This window comes from Ranitomeya imitator, chromosome 4 (assembly GCF_032444005.1).
Source record: "Ranitomeya imitator isolate aRanImi1 chromosome 4, aRanImi1.pri, whole genome shotgun sequence".
In the NCBI taxonomy this organism is placed as follows: domain Eukaryota; kingdom Metazoa; phylum Chordata; class Amphibia; order Anura; family Dendrobatidae; genus Ranitomeya; species Ranitomeya imitator.
This window is the reverse complement of record NC_091285.1, coordinates 147,386,652-147,404,839: the sequence shown is the minus strand read 5'-3', so window position 1 is coordinate 147,404,839 and position 18,188 is coordinate 147,386,652. Positions and strand designations below refer to the sequence as shown.

At 42.5% G+C, this 18,188-nt stretch overlaps 1 protein-coding gene across 1 annotated transcript in view; it reads right to left on the bottom strand.

Annotated features, from left to right (window-relative positions):
* The window catches only part of LOC138675621 (ranaspumin-like), a 130,419-nt gene extending 113,659 nt beyond the window's left edge, over nucleotides 1-16,760 (bottom strand). Inside the window, exons 1-5 of the mRNA XM_069764009.1 lie at nucleotides 16,629-16,760; nucleotides 16,461-16,513; nucleotides 6,188-6,247; nucleotides 1,125-1,205; nucleotides 914-961 (exon numbers count right to left, since the gene is read on the bottom strand). Coding sequence (XP_069620110.1) covers nucleotides 914-961; nucleotides 1,125-1,205; nucleotides 6,188-6,247; nucleotides 16,461-16,513; nucleotides 16,629-16,737 — 351 coding nt within the window. The 5' untranslated portion in view covers nucleotides 16,738-16,760. The remainder of the gene's footprint in view (nucleotides 1-913; nucleotides 962-1,124; nucleotides 1,206-6,187; nucleotides 6,248-16,460; nucleotides 16,514-16,628) is intronic.
* Between the last annotated feature and the right edge of the window lie 1,428 nt (nucleotides 16,761-18,188).

Here is an 18,188-nt window from a genome sequence, read left to right as displayed (position 1 = left end):
TGGGATCGGTGGATTTGGAAATTGCATTTTTGTGTTAGCTTTTTTTTGCCAAAAAATTATCAGTTGGTCCAAATTTTTAAAGGGATTTTCTTGTTGTAGATAAATACTGCATAGATAAAAAATTATGACCTTTTTTTAAAACTAAATAGATTTTTAAAATTTTCGTTCCTAAACATTTCCAATATGTTAGTTTGCAGTGAGTCAATTAATGGACACTCATTTACATACACAGCAAAACTGAAACTTGTAGTCTAAGCCATAAAATGCATCTGTATTACCGTATATTTGTCAGGCCACATTCACACGTTCAGTATTTTGGGGAAGTATTTTACTTCAGTATTTGTAAGCCAAAACCAGGAGTGGGTGATAAATACAGAAGTGGTGATGTGTTTCTACTATACTTTTCCTCTGATTGCTCCTCTCCACTGTACAAATAAGTTAGAATTTTTTTGTCGTAGAAGTTTTCTAAAAAGTGTTGTCATATCCTGTCCAATAAATTTACTATGATTTACACCATAACTTAGAGTGTAAATCTCTAGATTTGATTTTTGGCACATTGACAGCAAGTGTTCCCTCTAATTAATTAATCTTGCCTTGCGCAGGCGTGTACTACGGAGGACAGAGAATGAACTTCAATCCAATATTGCGGCCAGCATGCAGCCAGCGGGTAAGGAAAGGGTGAATCAAACACCTGAAAACTCCGCCCATATGACCGAAAACCGGTCACGCCAAATTCAGGTGACAGGTTCTCTTTAAGAAAGAACCGGACATCTCGTTTAATAATGCAGCTATTAAATGATGTACTTCTGTCTGTACATCTCTTCCATCAATTTCAACTTCAAATGATGAAAGTACAATCTTTATTTTACTGACTATGTAAATAGCAAATATTTGAATAAAAAGATATATTTACCAATGCATCAATGCCGAGGACATCAGAAACTGTACAAGTAATTTCTTTCTGTAAAGTGTTCATAAAAACATGTATGTTTATAGTGTAAGGATGTTATAGAAATAATGCATTACATTAAAAAATTGGTCTAGGAAATATAAAAAAAAATTAGAAGTTTTGAAAAGTTGTGAATATATAATTTATCGCAGTTCTTTATTGCAGAATAATTTACCAAAACGTCTTCTAATTCCTGATAAAGAGCTTTCCAATTTTCATCATTCAGGTTATCAATCTGTTCATTATTCAGTTCTTGCTGTAACACAAGTTAAAGATTGCAAGAAATATTATTTCTATTAGTAGTACTTGGACTGAACAAAATTGTTGATATTATTATTATATTCTAATTTAAAGGGGTTTTCCAACAAACAAAGTAGATTTTAATTAATAGATCTTCAAATAAAAATACTTTCCACAATTGGATGTGTTAAATATTGTTCCTGTTCTGAGATAATCTTATAAATTTACCCCTGCTGTGTACTGTGTAATGGCCATGTCTGACTGTACAGGGACATGGTCTGATCATACCACAGCTCCTGGGCAGGGGAGGAAGTAAGAGAGTATACAGACATTACAGCACAGGATCGCAGCTGCTTCTTTCTGAGAGGTAAGACTTTTTTCTGTGAGGTAAAACATTATTTTTAACAGACAAGGAAATGTTTTACTTCACATTGTGAAACTTAATTGTATTTATTACAATCTACTTTGATCAAGGGATTACTCATTTAATGATTTTTTTCACATCTAGATTTTTTTTGTTTGAAATTATGAAAAATGGTAGGAGACATTAATTCTTCTCTTTTGTATGCTTTCTTTTAAAAGGAATCTGTCAGCAAGATTTCACACCAGACCCCAAACATATGTAAGAAACTCTTTCACAGACAAGTCCAGCCATACCTTTACATTACATGTCTGTTACATCATTCCTGATAAATTAGCATTTGAACATACAGTACAGGCCAAAAGTTTGGACACACCTTCTCATTTAAAGATTTTCTGTATTTTGATGACTATGAAAATTGGACATTCACACTGAGGGCATCAAAACTATGAATTAACACATGTGGTATTATATACTTAACAAAAAAGTGTGAAACAACTGAAATGATGTTTTATATTCTAGGTTCTTCAAAGTAGCCACCTTTTGCTTTGATGACTGCTTTGCACACTCTTGGCATTCTCTTGATGAGCTTCAAGAGGTAGTCACCGGGAATGGTCTTCCAACAATCTTGAAGGAGTTCCCAGAGATGCTTAGCACTTGTTGGCCCTTTTGCCTTCACTTTGTGGTCCAGCTCACCCCAAACCATCTCGATTGAGTTCAGGTCTGGTGACTGTGGAGGCCAGGTCATCTGGCGTAGCACCCCATCACTCTCCTTCTTGGTCAAATAACCCTTACACAGCCTGGAGGTGTGTTTCGGGTCATTGTTCTGTTGAAAAATAAATGATAGTCCAACTAAACGCAAACCGGATTGAATAGCATGCCGCTGCAAGATGCTGTGGTAGCCATACTGGTTCAGTATGCCTTCAATTTTGAATAAATCCCCAACAATGTCACCAGCAAAGCATCCCCACACCATCACACCTCTTCCTCCATGCTTCACAGTGGGAACCAGGCATGTAGAGTCCATCCGTTCACCTTTTCTGCGTCGCACTAAGACACGGTGGTTGGAACCAAAGATCTCAAATTTGGACTCATCAGACCAAAGCACAGATTTCCACTGGTCTAATATCCATTCCTTGTGTTCTTTAGCCCAAACAAGTCTCTTCTGCTTGTTGCCTGTCCTTAGCAGTGGTTTCCTAGCAGCTATTTTACCATGAAGGCCTGCTGCACAAAGTCTCTTCTTAACAGTTGTTGTAGAGATGTGTCTGCTGCTGTAACTCTGTGTGGCATTGACCTGGTCTCCAATCTGAGCTGCTATTAACCTGTGATTTCTGAGGCTGGTGACTCGGATAAACTTATCCTCAGAAGCAGAGGTGACTATTGGTCTTCCTTTCCTGGGGCGGTCCTCATGTGAGCCAGTTTCTTTGTAGTGCTTGATGGTTTTTGCCACTGCACTTGGGGACACTTTCAAAGTTTTCCCAATTTTTCGGACTGACTGACCTTCATTTCTTAAAGTAATGATGGCCACTCGTTTTTCTTTATTTAGCTGCTTTTTTCTTGCCATAATACATATTCTTACAGCCTATTCAGTAGAACTATCAGCTGTGTATCCATCAGATTTCTGCACAACACAACTGATAGTCCCAACACCATTTATAAGGCAAGGAATCCCATTTATTAAACCTGACAGGGCACACCTGTGAAGTGAAAACCATTTCTGATAACTACCTCTGGAAGCTCATCAAGAGAATGCCAAGAGTTTTTTTGTTAAGTATATAATTCCACGGGGATTTATACGATCAGGGGGTCTTTATGTCTTTTGAACAGCTGCAGGCTAAATATGCTTTTTCAAGATCTCAGTTTTTTCGCTATCTGCAACTTAGAACAGCTATTCAGTCATATATTAGAAATGTGGGAGCAAATCGCAACATCTCGTCTTTGCCACTGATAGGCATTCTTAAATCACAGGGACCTCAGGGTCTTATTTCATCCATATACACATATCTGTTATCAATGGGGTCGAATTCGGCCATAGACTTGGTTAAGAGTAAGTGGGAGGGACTTATCTCCGATATGCAGAATGAAATATGGGAGGACGTTCTTGACTCTCCCCTTAAAGTATCCCCGTCAATTAATAACAAGATGACCCAGTTATATATAATTCATCAGTCATATTTGACCCCAGTGAGACTCTTTCGGATGGGTCGATACTCGACGTCGGAATGTCTGCGTTGCCACTCACCAGATGCTGACTTCATACACATGATATGGCAGTGCCCAATTATTTTTCAATATTGGAGGGAGGTAACGTCGTTATTGACCTCACTACTATCAATCCCGGTTCCTCTTGAACCTCTGGTTTGTCTGTTTGGAGTTTGGGATGAGGAGGCTTGGGAACATTATGTTGGGATTTTTTTACGTGAAGTATTATTCTTGGCACGAAAGATGTTAGCGCTGCGGTGGATGGGAAGGTCACCCCCCACGCTTAGGTCCTGGGTTGAGCTGGTGAACACAATTGTCCCATATGAACGCACACTTTACCAGAATAGGGGTTGCCCGGGTAAGTTCAATAAAATCTGGGATAGGTGGAATGCCTCCCATCTCACTTTGTGATCTAACCAATTGATAAGGATACAGTGTATTTGACCTTTTGTTCTGCAGATATTGCGCAATAGAGAGTATAATGTTACTGTAATAAGGCGAAGTAGTAGTAGCTTTGGAGGCTTAGTCTAGTTAGGTTTAGTTCGGTTGTAGTTTAGGAACTTTGTATACTGACAGTTTCATAATTTTATATATATGTCTTCTTTATATACATACAAATGATTGGTATATGTATGCTCTGATGTCTTTTTCTTTCTTGTGAATGTAACCGTGCAAGTCGATAACAAAGACAAACATTTATACTGTATTTTATTTGTGATTAATAAATAAACGAATTTAAAAAAAAAAGTATATAATTCCACATGTGTTAATTCATAGTTTTGATGCCTTCAGTTTGAATGTGCAATTTTCATAGTCATGAAAATACAGAAAAATCTTTAAATGAGGTGTGTCCAAACTTTGGTCTGTACTGTATATGCAAAAGATGCTGAAAAGACATGTAGATCTGAAGTCTGTCACTGTTGTTCCTTTCCCCTTCCTGCGTCGCATCCTTCTTAAACGGACAATGTCTATATGGTGTGTCTTCAGGCAGCGGAGCTTTCGGTCAAGCAGAAGGGGGTGGCACTGGGTGGGGAATAGAGCTGGAGTGACAAAGGCTTCAGATCGAACACAGCTCTTCAGTCTTATTTGTATATTAATTTACTGACCATGTAAAGGTATTGCTGGACTTGTCTTTGAAAGACATGTTTATACAAATAGTTTGGGGTGTGAAATCCTGGTAACAGATTCCTTTTAAGGAGTCCCTTTTCTGATGTTAGGAAACGTTTTGAAAATCTTGGACAATTCCTTTAGTTAGTTAATGACATGAAGTCCACCATGTAAATTTTTTTTTTGTAGCACTATGTTTTCTTTTGAAAAAAAAACAAGGAAAATCCAGTCCTGTTGAGCAGGGCTCCTATTTTTTCTAACATACTTTTTATGGCAGCACAACAAATTCTTATGAGTTCACAGTACCGACTTTTGCTGTCAAAGAGGGAAACCATTACTACTGTATTATTGCAAAGTAGGGAGGACAATATTGCATATATTGCAAAGTATTTGCTGACAATATTTCTGCAGAAAGTCAGAAATGTATTCCCACAAATGCAAATAATGACAACCCAGTATTCTTTTACTCTTTCCTTTGAGATGTGAGCACAACCCTAATGCAACAATGATAGTGTTAGAGCATTGTCCCTGTGACTCACACATATATGTATATGTGGTGCCCCTGCGGTCTGGTCGTCACAATGGTATCGCCTCCCTAACTGGTGGTGGTATCATGTCTGGAAGTAAATGGAGCTCCCTACACTAAGTAAACCACACATCCACACACAAGCCTGATCCTTGACTGGACGGGGGAGCACATGCACCTAGTTTTGAGGGTGACTGCCTCTTCTGGCTGGGGGAGGAGTAAAAGAGAGAGAGCATTGGAGTGTGAGGAAGGAAAGGGAGGAAGACTCACGGGGAGACAGAGTTCCCAGGGTTTGAGCCATTGAAATCTACAGACAGGCATGGATAGGAAGGCTTTTTCTACCCATTAAGTGGAGTGGACTCCAGGTGCTTCCAGGCTGGCCGGACACTGCACCTGGTGACCAGTACCCTTGGATTCAACTTGCCATCCATTTTAAGTAAAGGTAAAGACTGGATTATTTCACCTCCTTGCTTCTTTCTGCTGCACTGCTCACTACAACCCCCATTATCACCCCAGCGGCCCGCTCCTGCTGAGGGGAGTGATCTACCTTGCTGCTCTACCATCTATCCCCTGGAGACCCCACATGCAGCACTGGCCATCCCTTGCCAGACACCTCAGCTGGCGTCACATCAAAACCATAAACTATTATTCCCTCTAAATATTCCCTTTCACTTGTCCGGTCAGGGCCACGGTGCTGGGTGATCGCCACTGTTACATCCCTGATAGACTGCCTGCCTGGCTACCGAGTACCCTGGCCCGCACGACCGTGACATATATGTATATATTGAATGCTTATACTTGCCAGTAGAATATCATGCTTGCAGATTATTATTGCCAATCTTAAAAGAAGTAACTGGGAATTCTATTAAAGAATAAAAATAAAATAAATTAGTAATCAAGTGTAGCCTTTGCATCGTTACTATTAAACAATTAATTAATCTATTACAGTGTGAATTAACCTACAAAAAATTGTAGAATCCACCAAAAGTAGAAATTATATTACAATTGTATTTATGTCTCACTCACATTGCAGTGTAATGTTTTATCGGGTTGAACTTGGCCCAATGTTATACTATGAGGCAGTGCAGATCTCAAAACATTTGCAGCATGCTGCGAGTGCATCTGAGAATCGGATCGTACACACCCACGTCTATAGATGCATGTGAAACATTGGACTGCAATCGAATGTCATCCGAGTGCTGTCAGATTGCCATGGACGCCGGCAATGGAGAAGATGGAAAAATTGCTTATTCATGCCATAGAATGGGCGCACAATGCACTGAAACTCGAGTGTCATTTGCATAATCGTCCCCTACTCTCTTGCATGAGAGAATCCATGGCCGTGTGAGCGAGCCCTTAAAATGAAAGGTTCATGTCAGTGGGATACATGTTATAGAAATTACCAGAAAAATATAAACAACATTAAATTTGACATTTCTGTATTTTCCCTGTATAGTACCTACTAGGGTTGAGCGACTTTTACTTTTTCAGGATCGAGTCGGGTCGGGTGAAATCGGCCGATCATTGCGAAAAGTCGGGGGGCCGACTGAAACACGAAACCCAATGCAAGTCAATGGGGAATAAAAGTCGGCAGTGAGTGGAGGACAGAAAAACACCTACAGAGCCCATTCTAATGTCAAAATCATCAATTCTTGTTACTTAAGCTTGTCAATCTTAATTAACCTTATAATAATAGTTAGGTATTGAAAATTGGGGGTCATTTGGTTAAAGTTGTGGGGGGGAGGGCTGGCTCAATTTTTTCTTGGGCCCAGGAAATGTGGAATACGTCACGGCGGTGGAGCAGGGAGAGGTAAGTATTTCATCTTTGCAAGTGCTGTGATCCTGAGCAAGCAGGGGGGCACACTCGTTCGCATTGCCACTGGCACAGGGCCCCTCAAAGTACGGCGTTGTGATTGACGGCGGGGGCGCCTCCCACCGGCAGAGACACTTTTACGTACTATGAGGGGCCCTGTGCCAGTGACGTCGCCAACGAGTATTCCTCCCCCCACCTGTTGAAGGAACCTGCACTTTCATCTGCACCTTCCTCTTTGTCCCCATGTAAGGTGGTGTAGTATGCGGGAAGGGGAACCTGAGTTTCAGCAGGGTCAGATTCAGGCTGTGTAGAGTGCAAGGGGAATGTAGTGGTCTGTGTCAATGTACCAGCAGACTCATCTAGCAGTGGCTGGGCAATGGGCAGGAATGAGGAGGAAACACAGATATAGGCCCAAAATAAAAAAAAGTAGGCTAAAAGCTGTTAAAAATTGGTAACAGGAGTAAACAGGCAGCATTGGTTTGTTCAGTGGAGGAGAACAACAATCAGCGGCAGACACCGTTAGTAGGCCCAACCAAACAAGTATGCCAAATGCAGTTTCATATTCTAAATATAGGCCGAAAGCCTGAAGATTGAAGCTCAGCTTTGTGTAGTAGAGGAAAACAAGAGGCAGCAGCAGACAATGTTACTAGGCCCAAACCAAGAACTAGGCCAAATGTAGTTTCATATTGTTGTTACAGGCCGAAAGCCTGAAGCTTCAAGCTCAGCTTTGTTTAGTAGAGGAAAACAAGAGGCGGCAGCAGACAATGTTACTATGTCCAACCCAACAAGTAGGCCAAATGCAGTTTAATATAAAAAATATTTAAACAAAAGCCTGAAGATTGAAGCGCAAGAAAAATAAACCAGGAGAACACCAAGGAGCGGCAGACACCGTTAGTAGGCCCCAACCCAACAAGTAGGGCAAATGCAGTTTAACCCTAGAACGCATGCCCATAGAAATCTACACATTCACGCACCTGGGGCTTTTTAGGCCTGTTTACAATTATCATGGAATAACTCAAATAAAAATAATTTTCAAAGTTTATTGCAAAGTAAGGATGCATTCCCACTAGTGCAGGGGTCCGCCAGGATGGGATTCCGTAATGGATCTGACCTCCTGGTGACCCCAGCTAAGGCTGGTGGACGCATACCTGGGACCTCGCAGGCCTGCCAGGTTACTTGTTTTCTATTTTCTGTAAAATTACTTTAGTTAGAATTTTGAAACTCTAGGTATTCCTCAGGTATATAGTTGTTAGTAATTTCCAGTTGTTCATATATTTTTATGTTATAGGCATTTCGGTATAACAACCTTTTTTTGGGACTACCCCATATTCACGTACTTGGGGCCTTTTAGGCCTGTGTGCAAATAACATGGAATAACTGAAATAAAAATACTTTTCAAAATTTATTTTACAATTGCAAGGTAAGGATGCATTCCAACTAGCGCTGGGGTCCACCAGGAGGGGATCCGTAATGGAGCTGGAGTTACCAGGAGGTCAGATCCATTATGGATCCCCTTCTGACAAACCCCAGCGCTACTGGGAACACAGCATAAGATGTGTATATTTCAAAACATAATTATGTGCATAAAACAACAAAAAAGTAAGTAAACGGGCACGCCAAATATAGGCATTCTATATGCAATTTTGTTATGAAAACATTTTTTGGTTGTAGCAAACTTGGTGCAGGAATATTTATTTGTAACTTTACATATTCCCCCGACAATTCTGGCATATTATTTTTTCGGCTGAATGTTCCTTGCATACATTTTGTCTGCAAGTAGAACAGAAACGCTCCGATTTTCTTTCCTTCTTTGCTGGACAAATATAGCAGCGCTTTCTTTTTTTTTCTCTTTGCTCTGGATGTTCCAGAAAGCGTATTCCACATTGGATCATTGCCTCTGTAATTTGCCTTGATAAGCATATCATGCTGCTTCTCTCCATCATAGTATGCATCAAAAGTTCATAACAAAGTTCTGTCAAAAATAGACATCTCTTGTTTTTCCTGTTGGCATGGAATTCTGGATTAGTTTGACAATAAACAATGTAGCTATTGAGGGCTGACACATCAAGGATATTGGAAAAAAGGGCAACAGGCCAACGTTTAGTCTGCCTTTTGCATGAATACTCTCCAATCATTTCGTCCATCTTGTCGACACCTCCTTTTGTCTTATTATAATGCAGTATGATTTCAGGTTTTTTTTCCCTGTCATTGGTGTCAATACTTCCATCATGATGCATTGTACTCAGTAATATCACGGATTTTTCTTTCTTGGCTTTATAAGATACCATTGTTGCTTGATTGCAGAAACTGAATACACTCTCGTAGATTGTTCGCTGTGCATTGTGCTTCATGATTGGAGGAATTTCGCGGCGGTTTGGCCTCATAGTACCAACAAGTGTAAGTTGCTTTTGAAGCAAAAAGTTGGCCATTTCAAAATTGGTAAAGTAATTATCCATTGTAATATTTTTTCCTGAATTGAAAATTGGTAGAGCAAGTGTTTTTACTATGTCGGAACATTGGTCTTTCTGGACTGGAGCATCAGCTTCTTTGCCACAGTAAATCACATGACCATGTTGTCATGCAGAATCCACACTCTTCCCAGCAATAGCAGAGTCTTAAAAGTTCTTCCCCAGCAATAATACAGACAAAAAGACTGAGTATCACATGTAAACCTAGTACAGGCCTAAAAGGCCCCAGGTGCGTGAATAAGGGGTTGTCCCAAAAAAAGATTGTTATACCGAAATGTCTGTAACATAAAAGTATATGAATAACTGGAAATTACTAACAACTATATACCTGAGGATTACCTAGATTTTTAAAATTCTAACTAAAGTACTTTTACCGAAAATAGAAAACAAGTAACCTGGCAGGCCTGCGAGGCCCCACGTATGCGTTCTAGGGTTAATATTTGAAACGGGACAACAGTTGAAGTTCAGCTTTGTTCAGTGAAGGAAAAAAAAGATGCAGCAGCAGACACCGTTATTACGCCCAAATAATAAAGACAGTGGTAGTAGGCGCAAAGTATTAAATGGAGTCCAGGGCCCCTGTATATTTCAACTATCATCTATCATTTCAAATAATTCGTATTGGCAGTGCCATTTCAGGTTTTACCCGCACAGACTACACAGTGGTGGAGCTAGGAGAGGTAGTATTGCAAGTGGTAGAGCACAGTTCAATCTGGGGGGGGGGACACTCTCTCATGGGCGGCAGTACTGGCACAGGGCCCCTCATATTACGACGGTGTAATATGAGTTGTGGTTCAGTGTCTCCCCCCCAAAAATGAGGAAGTCTGGTGGAAGAGGCCGTGGGCGGGGGTTGCCAGCTGGTACTGATGGTGCTGGTGGTGTTGCATCTCGTGGTAGTGGCAAAAGCACAGTAGCACCTAAGGCTGGAGGTGTTCAGCCTGCGTCATCGTCTGGCTACACAAGGCCTCGAAGGTTCCCTTACCTGGGAGTAGGAAAACAGCTTTTAAAGCCGGAGAAGCAGGAAAAAGTGTTGTCTTTCCTTGCTGACTCACCCTCTAGCTCTTTCGCCTACTCTTCCCAAAGTTCTAAATGTAAGAGCAGCCAGTCGTCAGTGGATGCTCCCGGTCAGGAAAAAGACGTTTCCTTGTGTCCTTCTCCCAAACCAAAAGTGAAGGATGCAGCAGGCGACACTATAGGTTACTCCATGAAGCTCTTTACACATACCGTGCCTGGGTTCGAAAGGGAAATTGTACACTGCCAATTACAAGAAGAATAGGACATGGAGTGCACTGATGCACAGCGACAGCTAGATTATAATGCTGTTCCATTGACTCAGATCACTACATTGCCCTCGCAGTGTACTGAGCCAGAATGTGACCCTGATGAGACTATGGTGCCCTGTCCCGAACGCTATAGCACCTTACACGGTGACACTGAGGAAGGTGCACATGACATTGAGGAGGAGGTGATAGATGACCCAGTTGTTGACCCAGATTGGCAGCCATTGGGGGAAGAGGGTGCCTCTGCCACTAGCTCAGAAGCGGAGGAGGATGATCCGCCTCAGCCATCTACATTGCATCCACTGTCATCTGGCAGGCCCGTATCAGGCCAAAAATGTTTGCGAAAAACAAAAACAGTGTTAGGAGAGCGTGGTCATTCGGTGAAAGTAGCACAGCGCACAATGCCTGAAAAGGTTTTCGATAGTAGGAAGAGTGTAGCGTAGCAATTTTTTCACCAAGATCAGAATGATCAGTCAAAAGTTATCTGTAAGAAATGCTCCAAGACCTTTAGCAGAGAGAAGAATCTTCAAAATTTAAATACAACGTGCATGCTTAGACATTTAACCACCATGCACTTGCAAGCCTGGACTAACTACGAAACGTCCTGTACCGTTGGTTCACCTGCTCGGAGTGAAGGTAGTCAGCAATGCTACATTGCTTCCCTCACTGTAAGCCCACCGGTTAGGACACCACCAGCAGCAAATGTGGAGGTATCGTCGTAAGGCCAAAGCAGTCAGGGAATCACAAGGTTATTGGTAGGAAAACTCTATGTTGGGCAACAACAAGAATACCATAACAAACTCTCTCTCAATCCGCCATGTCCACCACCACCACCACCGCTAGTTCCGCCATTTGCAGCTCTCCAGTCCAGCTCACCCTACAAGAGACTCTCGTTAGGAAAAGAAAGTACTCATCCTCTCATTCGCGTACACAGGATTTGAATGCCCACATTGCTATACTAATCTCATTACAGATGATGCTCTACCGTTTGGTTGAAAGCGAAGCTTTCAAAGACCTGATGGCCCACGCAGTACCACGCTATGACCTACCCAGTCGACATTTCTTTGCGAGAAAAGCCATCCCAGCCCTCCACCAGCATGTCAAAGACCGCATTGTCCATGCCTTGAGGCAGTCAGTCAGTGGAAAGGTACACCTCACAACAGATGCATGGACCAGTAGGCATGGCCAGGGACGTTACGTGTCCATCACGGCACACTGGGTTAATGTGCAGGATGCAGGGTCCACAGGGGGCAGCCATAGTGCGACAGTTCAGCCTATCCCACAGTCTCAGGAAAAAGTTGGCATACGGCGTTCGCAACTCCTCCTCCTCCTCCAGAAGCGAAAGCTCGTGCACAGAGCGCAGTCGCCCTGCCATTCCATCCACAGCTGCCAGTGTTGCACACGGGGTGTCCCATCATCGAACAGCTAGTGGTAAGCTGTTGTGAATTCCACTCTTGTGCTCCCTCCGGTGGTTATAAGTGGCACTTTTGTGAGTTCTGCTCTTGGGCTCCCTCTTGTGGTTTCAAGTGGTATGGCTGCTCCTTGGAGTTAGCTGTCATCAGCTGCCTCCACTTATCATCTCTTCTGCTCGGCTATTTAGGCCTGGCTCTTTCTTCAGCCAGTGCCACTTGTAAATGGTTCCTGGTTGGATTCACATCTCTTTGGATTTCCCTGTTATCCTGACCAGTTCAGCAAAGCTAAGTTTTTGCTTGCTCTTTTCTGTCCATAGATTGTGGACTTATCCATTCTGTGCTTTCTATGTTTGTCCAGCTTATCAGTATGAATTAATTCTGTCTTGCTGGAAGCTCTGGGAAGCAGATTTACCCTCCACACCTTTAGTCAGGTGTGGAGATTTTTTGTAAACTCTGTGTGGATTTTTGTAGTGTTTTATACTGACCGCACAGTATTCCATCCTGTCCTATCTATTTAGCTAGACTGGCCTCCTGTGCTCATCCTGGTTTCATTCTGTGTATATCTTTTCCCTCTCCACTCACAGTCATTTGTGGGGGGCTGATCTATCCTTTGGGGATTTTCTCTGAGGCAAGATAGCTTTCCTGCTTCTATCTTTAGGGGTAGTTAGCTCTTAGGCTGTGACGAGATGCCTAGGGAGAGTTAGGAGCATTCCTCAGCTACTTCTAGTGTTGTGTTGAGCTTAGGGACTGCGGTCAGTACAGTTACCACTTCCTTTAGAGCTCGTTCCATGTTGCTCCTAGACCACCGTATCATAACAGTAAGCGTCAGCAGGTTGTGTTGCAAATGAAGTGTTTGGGCGACAACAGACACACCGCGGAAGTACTGGTGGAGTACTTGCAGCAACAAACTCAGTCATGGCTGGGCAGTGTACATCTTGAGGCAGGCAAGGTATTCAGTGATAACGGAAGGAATTTTATGGCTGCCATAGCCCTTTCAGAACTGAAACACATACCTTGCCTGGCTCACACCTTTAACCAGGTGGTGCAGGGGTTCCTCAAAAATTATCCAAAGTTACCAGCCCTGCTCCTGAAGATGCGAAGACTTTGCTCGCACATCTGCCGGGTGCCCATACACTCCAGCCGTATGCTGAACCATCAGCGATCGCTGAATCTTCCCCAGCACCGCCTAATAATCGACGTTGCAACAAGGTGGAACTCCACACTGCACATGATTCAGAGGCTGTGCGAACAGAGGCGTGCTGTTATAAATTTGTGGGAGGATACACGGGCAGGCACTTGGATGGCAGCCATGGAGTTGTCTGGTGTGCAGTGGTCGACGCCATCATAAGCATTAACATCCCACTTATGCGTCTGCTGATGCAACGTTTGACGCACATTAAGGAGCAGGCGTCTGCAGCCGAGGAGGAGGGAAGCCTTGATGACAGTCAGCCATTGTCTGCTCAGGGAACTGTACAGGATGAATTGGCGGACGAAGAGGATGAGGAGGAGGATGATGGGGATGAATATGTATGGGAGGAGGGTGATTCTCAGGTGGCAATAGAAACTGGTGGCATTGCAAGGTCTGGTACAGGTTTATTGCGGGACACTTGTGATGTTGATTTGCAAGAAAGTGGGCCTCAACCCAGCAGAAACAGTTAATTCACACCTGAAACATTGGCCCACATGGCTGAGTATGCCTTGCGTATCCTAAAAAGGGACCCTCGCATTTTTAAAATGATGACCGATGACGACAACCGGTTGGCCTGCCTCCTGGATACAAGATATAAAGGAAAACTGCAAAATATCATGCCACATGAGAACCTAGGTCAAATATTGGCTACCAAACAAGCAACTCTTGTAGACCGTTTGGTTCAGGCATTTCCAGCACACAGCGCCGGTGATGGTTCTCACACGAGCTGCAGGGGGCAACATGGCAGAGGTGCTAGAGGTGCAGAAATCCGAAGTGGCATTGGACAGAGGGGTTTTACAACAAGGTTGTGGAATGATTTCGCAATGACCGCTGACACGACAGGGACAGCTGCATCGATTCAAAGTGACAGGAGACAGCATTTGTGCAGTATGGTTACAAACTACTTTTCCGCCCTTATCGATGTTCTCCCTCTCAGGTCATTCCCCTTTGATTACTGGGCATCTAAACTAGACACCTGGCCTGAATTGCCAGAATATGGATTACAGAACCTCGATTGCCCTGCTGTCAGTGTGCTTTCAGAAAGAGTGTTCAGTGCTGCTGGTTCAATACTGACCGAAAAAAGGACACGTCTGGCTACCAAAAATGTTGATGATCTAACCTTCATTTAAATTAACCAATCATGGATTTCACATTCTTTTGCCCCACCCTCCCCTGCTGACACGTAGCTTGCCTGAAAGATGACTTGCTTTTGGGGGGAGACACAGAACCCCAACTCTGGCCCTGTGGACACTATGAACGTGGAAGAAAGTGTCTGCCTGATATACGACGCACTAGCAGTACAGCTGAATATACACTGTGTGAGAATTTGAATCTCCATTTTTGGGGGGGAGACACTGAACCCTAACTCTTGCCCTGTGGGATAACACAACACTATGAACGTGGAAGAAAGTGTCTGCCTGATATACGACGCACTAGCAGTACAGCTGAATATACACTGTGTGAGTATTTGAATCTCCATTTTTTTGGGGGGAGACACAGAACCACAACTCTGGCCCAGTGGTATAACAGTAAACTATGAACGTGGCAGAAAGTGGCTGCCTGATATATACGACACACTAGCAGTACAGCAGAATATACACTGTGTGCGAATTTTAATCTCCCTTTTTTTTGGGGGGGGGAGACACAGAACCACAACTCTGGCCCAGTGGTATAACAGTAAACTATGAACGTGGCAGAAAGTGGCTGCCTGATATATACGACACACTAGCAGTACAGCAGAATATACACTGTGTGCGAATTTTAATCTCCCTCTTTTTTGGGGGGGGGGAGACACAGAACCACAACTCTGGCCCAGTGGTATAACAGTAAACTATGAACGTGGCAGAAAGTGGCTGCCTGATATATACGACACACTAGCAGTACAGCAGAATATACACTGTGTGCGAATTTTGATCTCCCTTTTTTTTGGGGGGGGGGGGGGGGGAGACACTGAAGCACAACTCTGGCCCAGTGGTATAACACAACACTATGAACGTGCCAGAAAGTGGCTGGAATTATTATTTAAAAAAAAAAAACAAGCTCCCTACAATGAGCTCAGGACAAGTATGGCAGCAATAAAAAGGACTGCTTAACACAAAAATGTGGACAAATAAACAAGATAGGTAACTGTGCAGAAAGGAGCATCAGGAATTTTGCTTTTAAAAAAGCAGTTGGTTTGCACAGCACCGTGCACACAGCTATGCAGCTGCTGCACTAAAATACGACCTCCACTGTCCCTGCACAAAAAGGTGGTGTGGGACAGTGAAAATCGCTCCAGCACAAGCGGTTTGGGGGTTTATATTTCCTCCCTAACTCTGTCCCTGCTTCTGACTAACTGCAGCAACACCTCTCCCTATGCTCAGATCGGCAGAAGTAAGATGGCGGTCGGCGGGAACGCCCCTTTATACCCCCTGTGACGCCACAGACAGCAAGCCAATCACTGCCATGCCCTTCTCAAAGATGGTGGGGACCGAGACCTATGTCATCACGCTGCCCACACTCTGCGTCCTCCTTCATTGGATGAAAAACGGCGGTGACAGCATCATATGAAACGCGACTTTGGCGCTCTGATCGTGTACCGCATGGCCGATCCCACTGTAGGATCGGTTCGGGTTTCATGAAACCCGACTTTGCCTAAAAGTCGCAGATTTATGAAAATGACCGATCCGTTTCGCTCAACCCTAGTACCTACCTCTGACATTCATAAAGCACATGTCCTTTCACTAACATATAAGATAATATAATTCTATAGTCAGTATTTGCATAGTTTAAAGTTTATCATAGTTTCAGTTACTTATTTTAATAATATGACAAATAAACACGGTAGCTAATTGAGCACAAATATGTAACATACGATAAAATAATAAAAGTATTTCCCACATAAAACCGAATTGTTATAAAATTATGATACTGAACCGTCAGAGCCTTTATTAGACAGATATTCAATAGATCTACAGGATTTGGCAGATCTGCAATGAAAAGCAGAGGAAATATGAAGGCACAAGGAAGGACACAGCTGAACAATATTCTGTAATATTACATCTTATAATAAAACTGAACTTCATTTTAGTTTAGTGTATTTACCACCGATTCCTCCAAGGTCTCCGAGATTGCCACCTGCTCCAACTACACCAAGAGCATCACTGCAGCTGCTTACAGCCAGCATTAAAAACACAACAGCGATCCTCATCATGAGTGGATCCTAAATCTGTTCAGTCCTTAAAGACTTGAAGGAAAGGGATCTCAATTTATATTAATTTGCACTGACCTTATGATGGAACACACGTAGATCATAAAGTTTGTTCCAGCATTGTCACTTGGCAGCATGTAAGTAAACAGCGTAGATTTGCCAGGGACTGTGTCATCATCTATAAGATGAAAATATTAGCTAAAGAGAGTACACTGTCAATCATCGTCTTCAAACATGAGTACATGGATTGTGTTGCGATAGCAGAAAGAAATCTTTTCAAAATAATTGGATTTTCAGTAACGCTAGATAATACCGCACTTACTTTTAAAGAGTTTGTCCAGTTTAAGAAAATTAAACCCTTGAGCTGCCAAACCTGTTTTCACCTTCATGACAAGGACAAATTTTACAATTCTGACCACTGTCAATTTATGAGGTCATAACTCTGGAAAGCTACTACGGATCCCACTGATTCTGAGACTGTTTTTTTTTCGTGATGTATTGTACTTCATGATAGTAGTAACATTTCTTTTACTGTATGTGACTTGCATTTATTTTTATAAAAAGAATAAAACAGTTTGAAAATTGAATCATTTTCAAAATTTCAATTTTTATGCCCTTAAATCAGAGTTATGTCACACAAAATAGTTAAGAAATAACATTTCCCACATGTCTACTTTACATCAGCACAATTTTTGAAACATATTTTTTTGTTGTTAAGAAGTTAGAAGGTTTAAAAGTTGACCAGCGATTTCTAATTTTTCAACAAAATTTACAAAATAATTTTTTTAGGGATCACATTACATTTGAAGTGACTTTGACAGAAAATATGACAGAAAATACCCAAAAGTGAGACCATTCTAAAAACTACACCCCTCAAGGTCCTCAAAGACACATTCAAGAAGTTTATTAACCCTTCAGGTGCTTCACAGAAATTTTTCGAATGTGGTAGGAAAAAAGTAACACAACTTTTTTTCACAAAAATCTTACTTTAGACCCATTTTTTTTTCATTTTCACAAGGGTAATAGGAAAGAATGGACTCAAAATTTGTTGTGCAATTTCACCTGAGCATTTCTTTTGCCTTTTTACTTGGTAACAGAAGAATTTGTATCATGCAATTTTTTTTACAATTTGTCATGAGTAGGGTTGAGCGAAACGGGTCGGTCATTTTCATAAGTGGCCGACTTTTGGCAAAGTCGGGTTTCAAGAAACCCGACCCGATCCCTGTGTGGGGTCGGCCATGCGGTACGCGACTTTCGCGCCAAAGTCGCGTTTCAATGACGCGAAAAGCGCCATTTCTCAGCCAATGAAGGTGGACGCAGAGTGTGGGCAGCGTGATGACATAGGTCACAGTCCCCACCATCTTAGAGAAGGGCATTGCAGTGATTCGCTTGCTTTCTGCGGCGTCACAGGGGCTATAAAGGGGCGTTCCCGCCAACCGCCATCTTACTGCTGC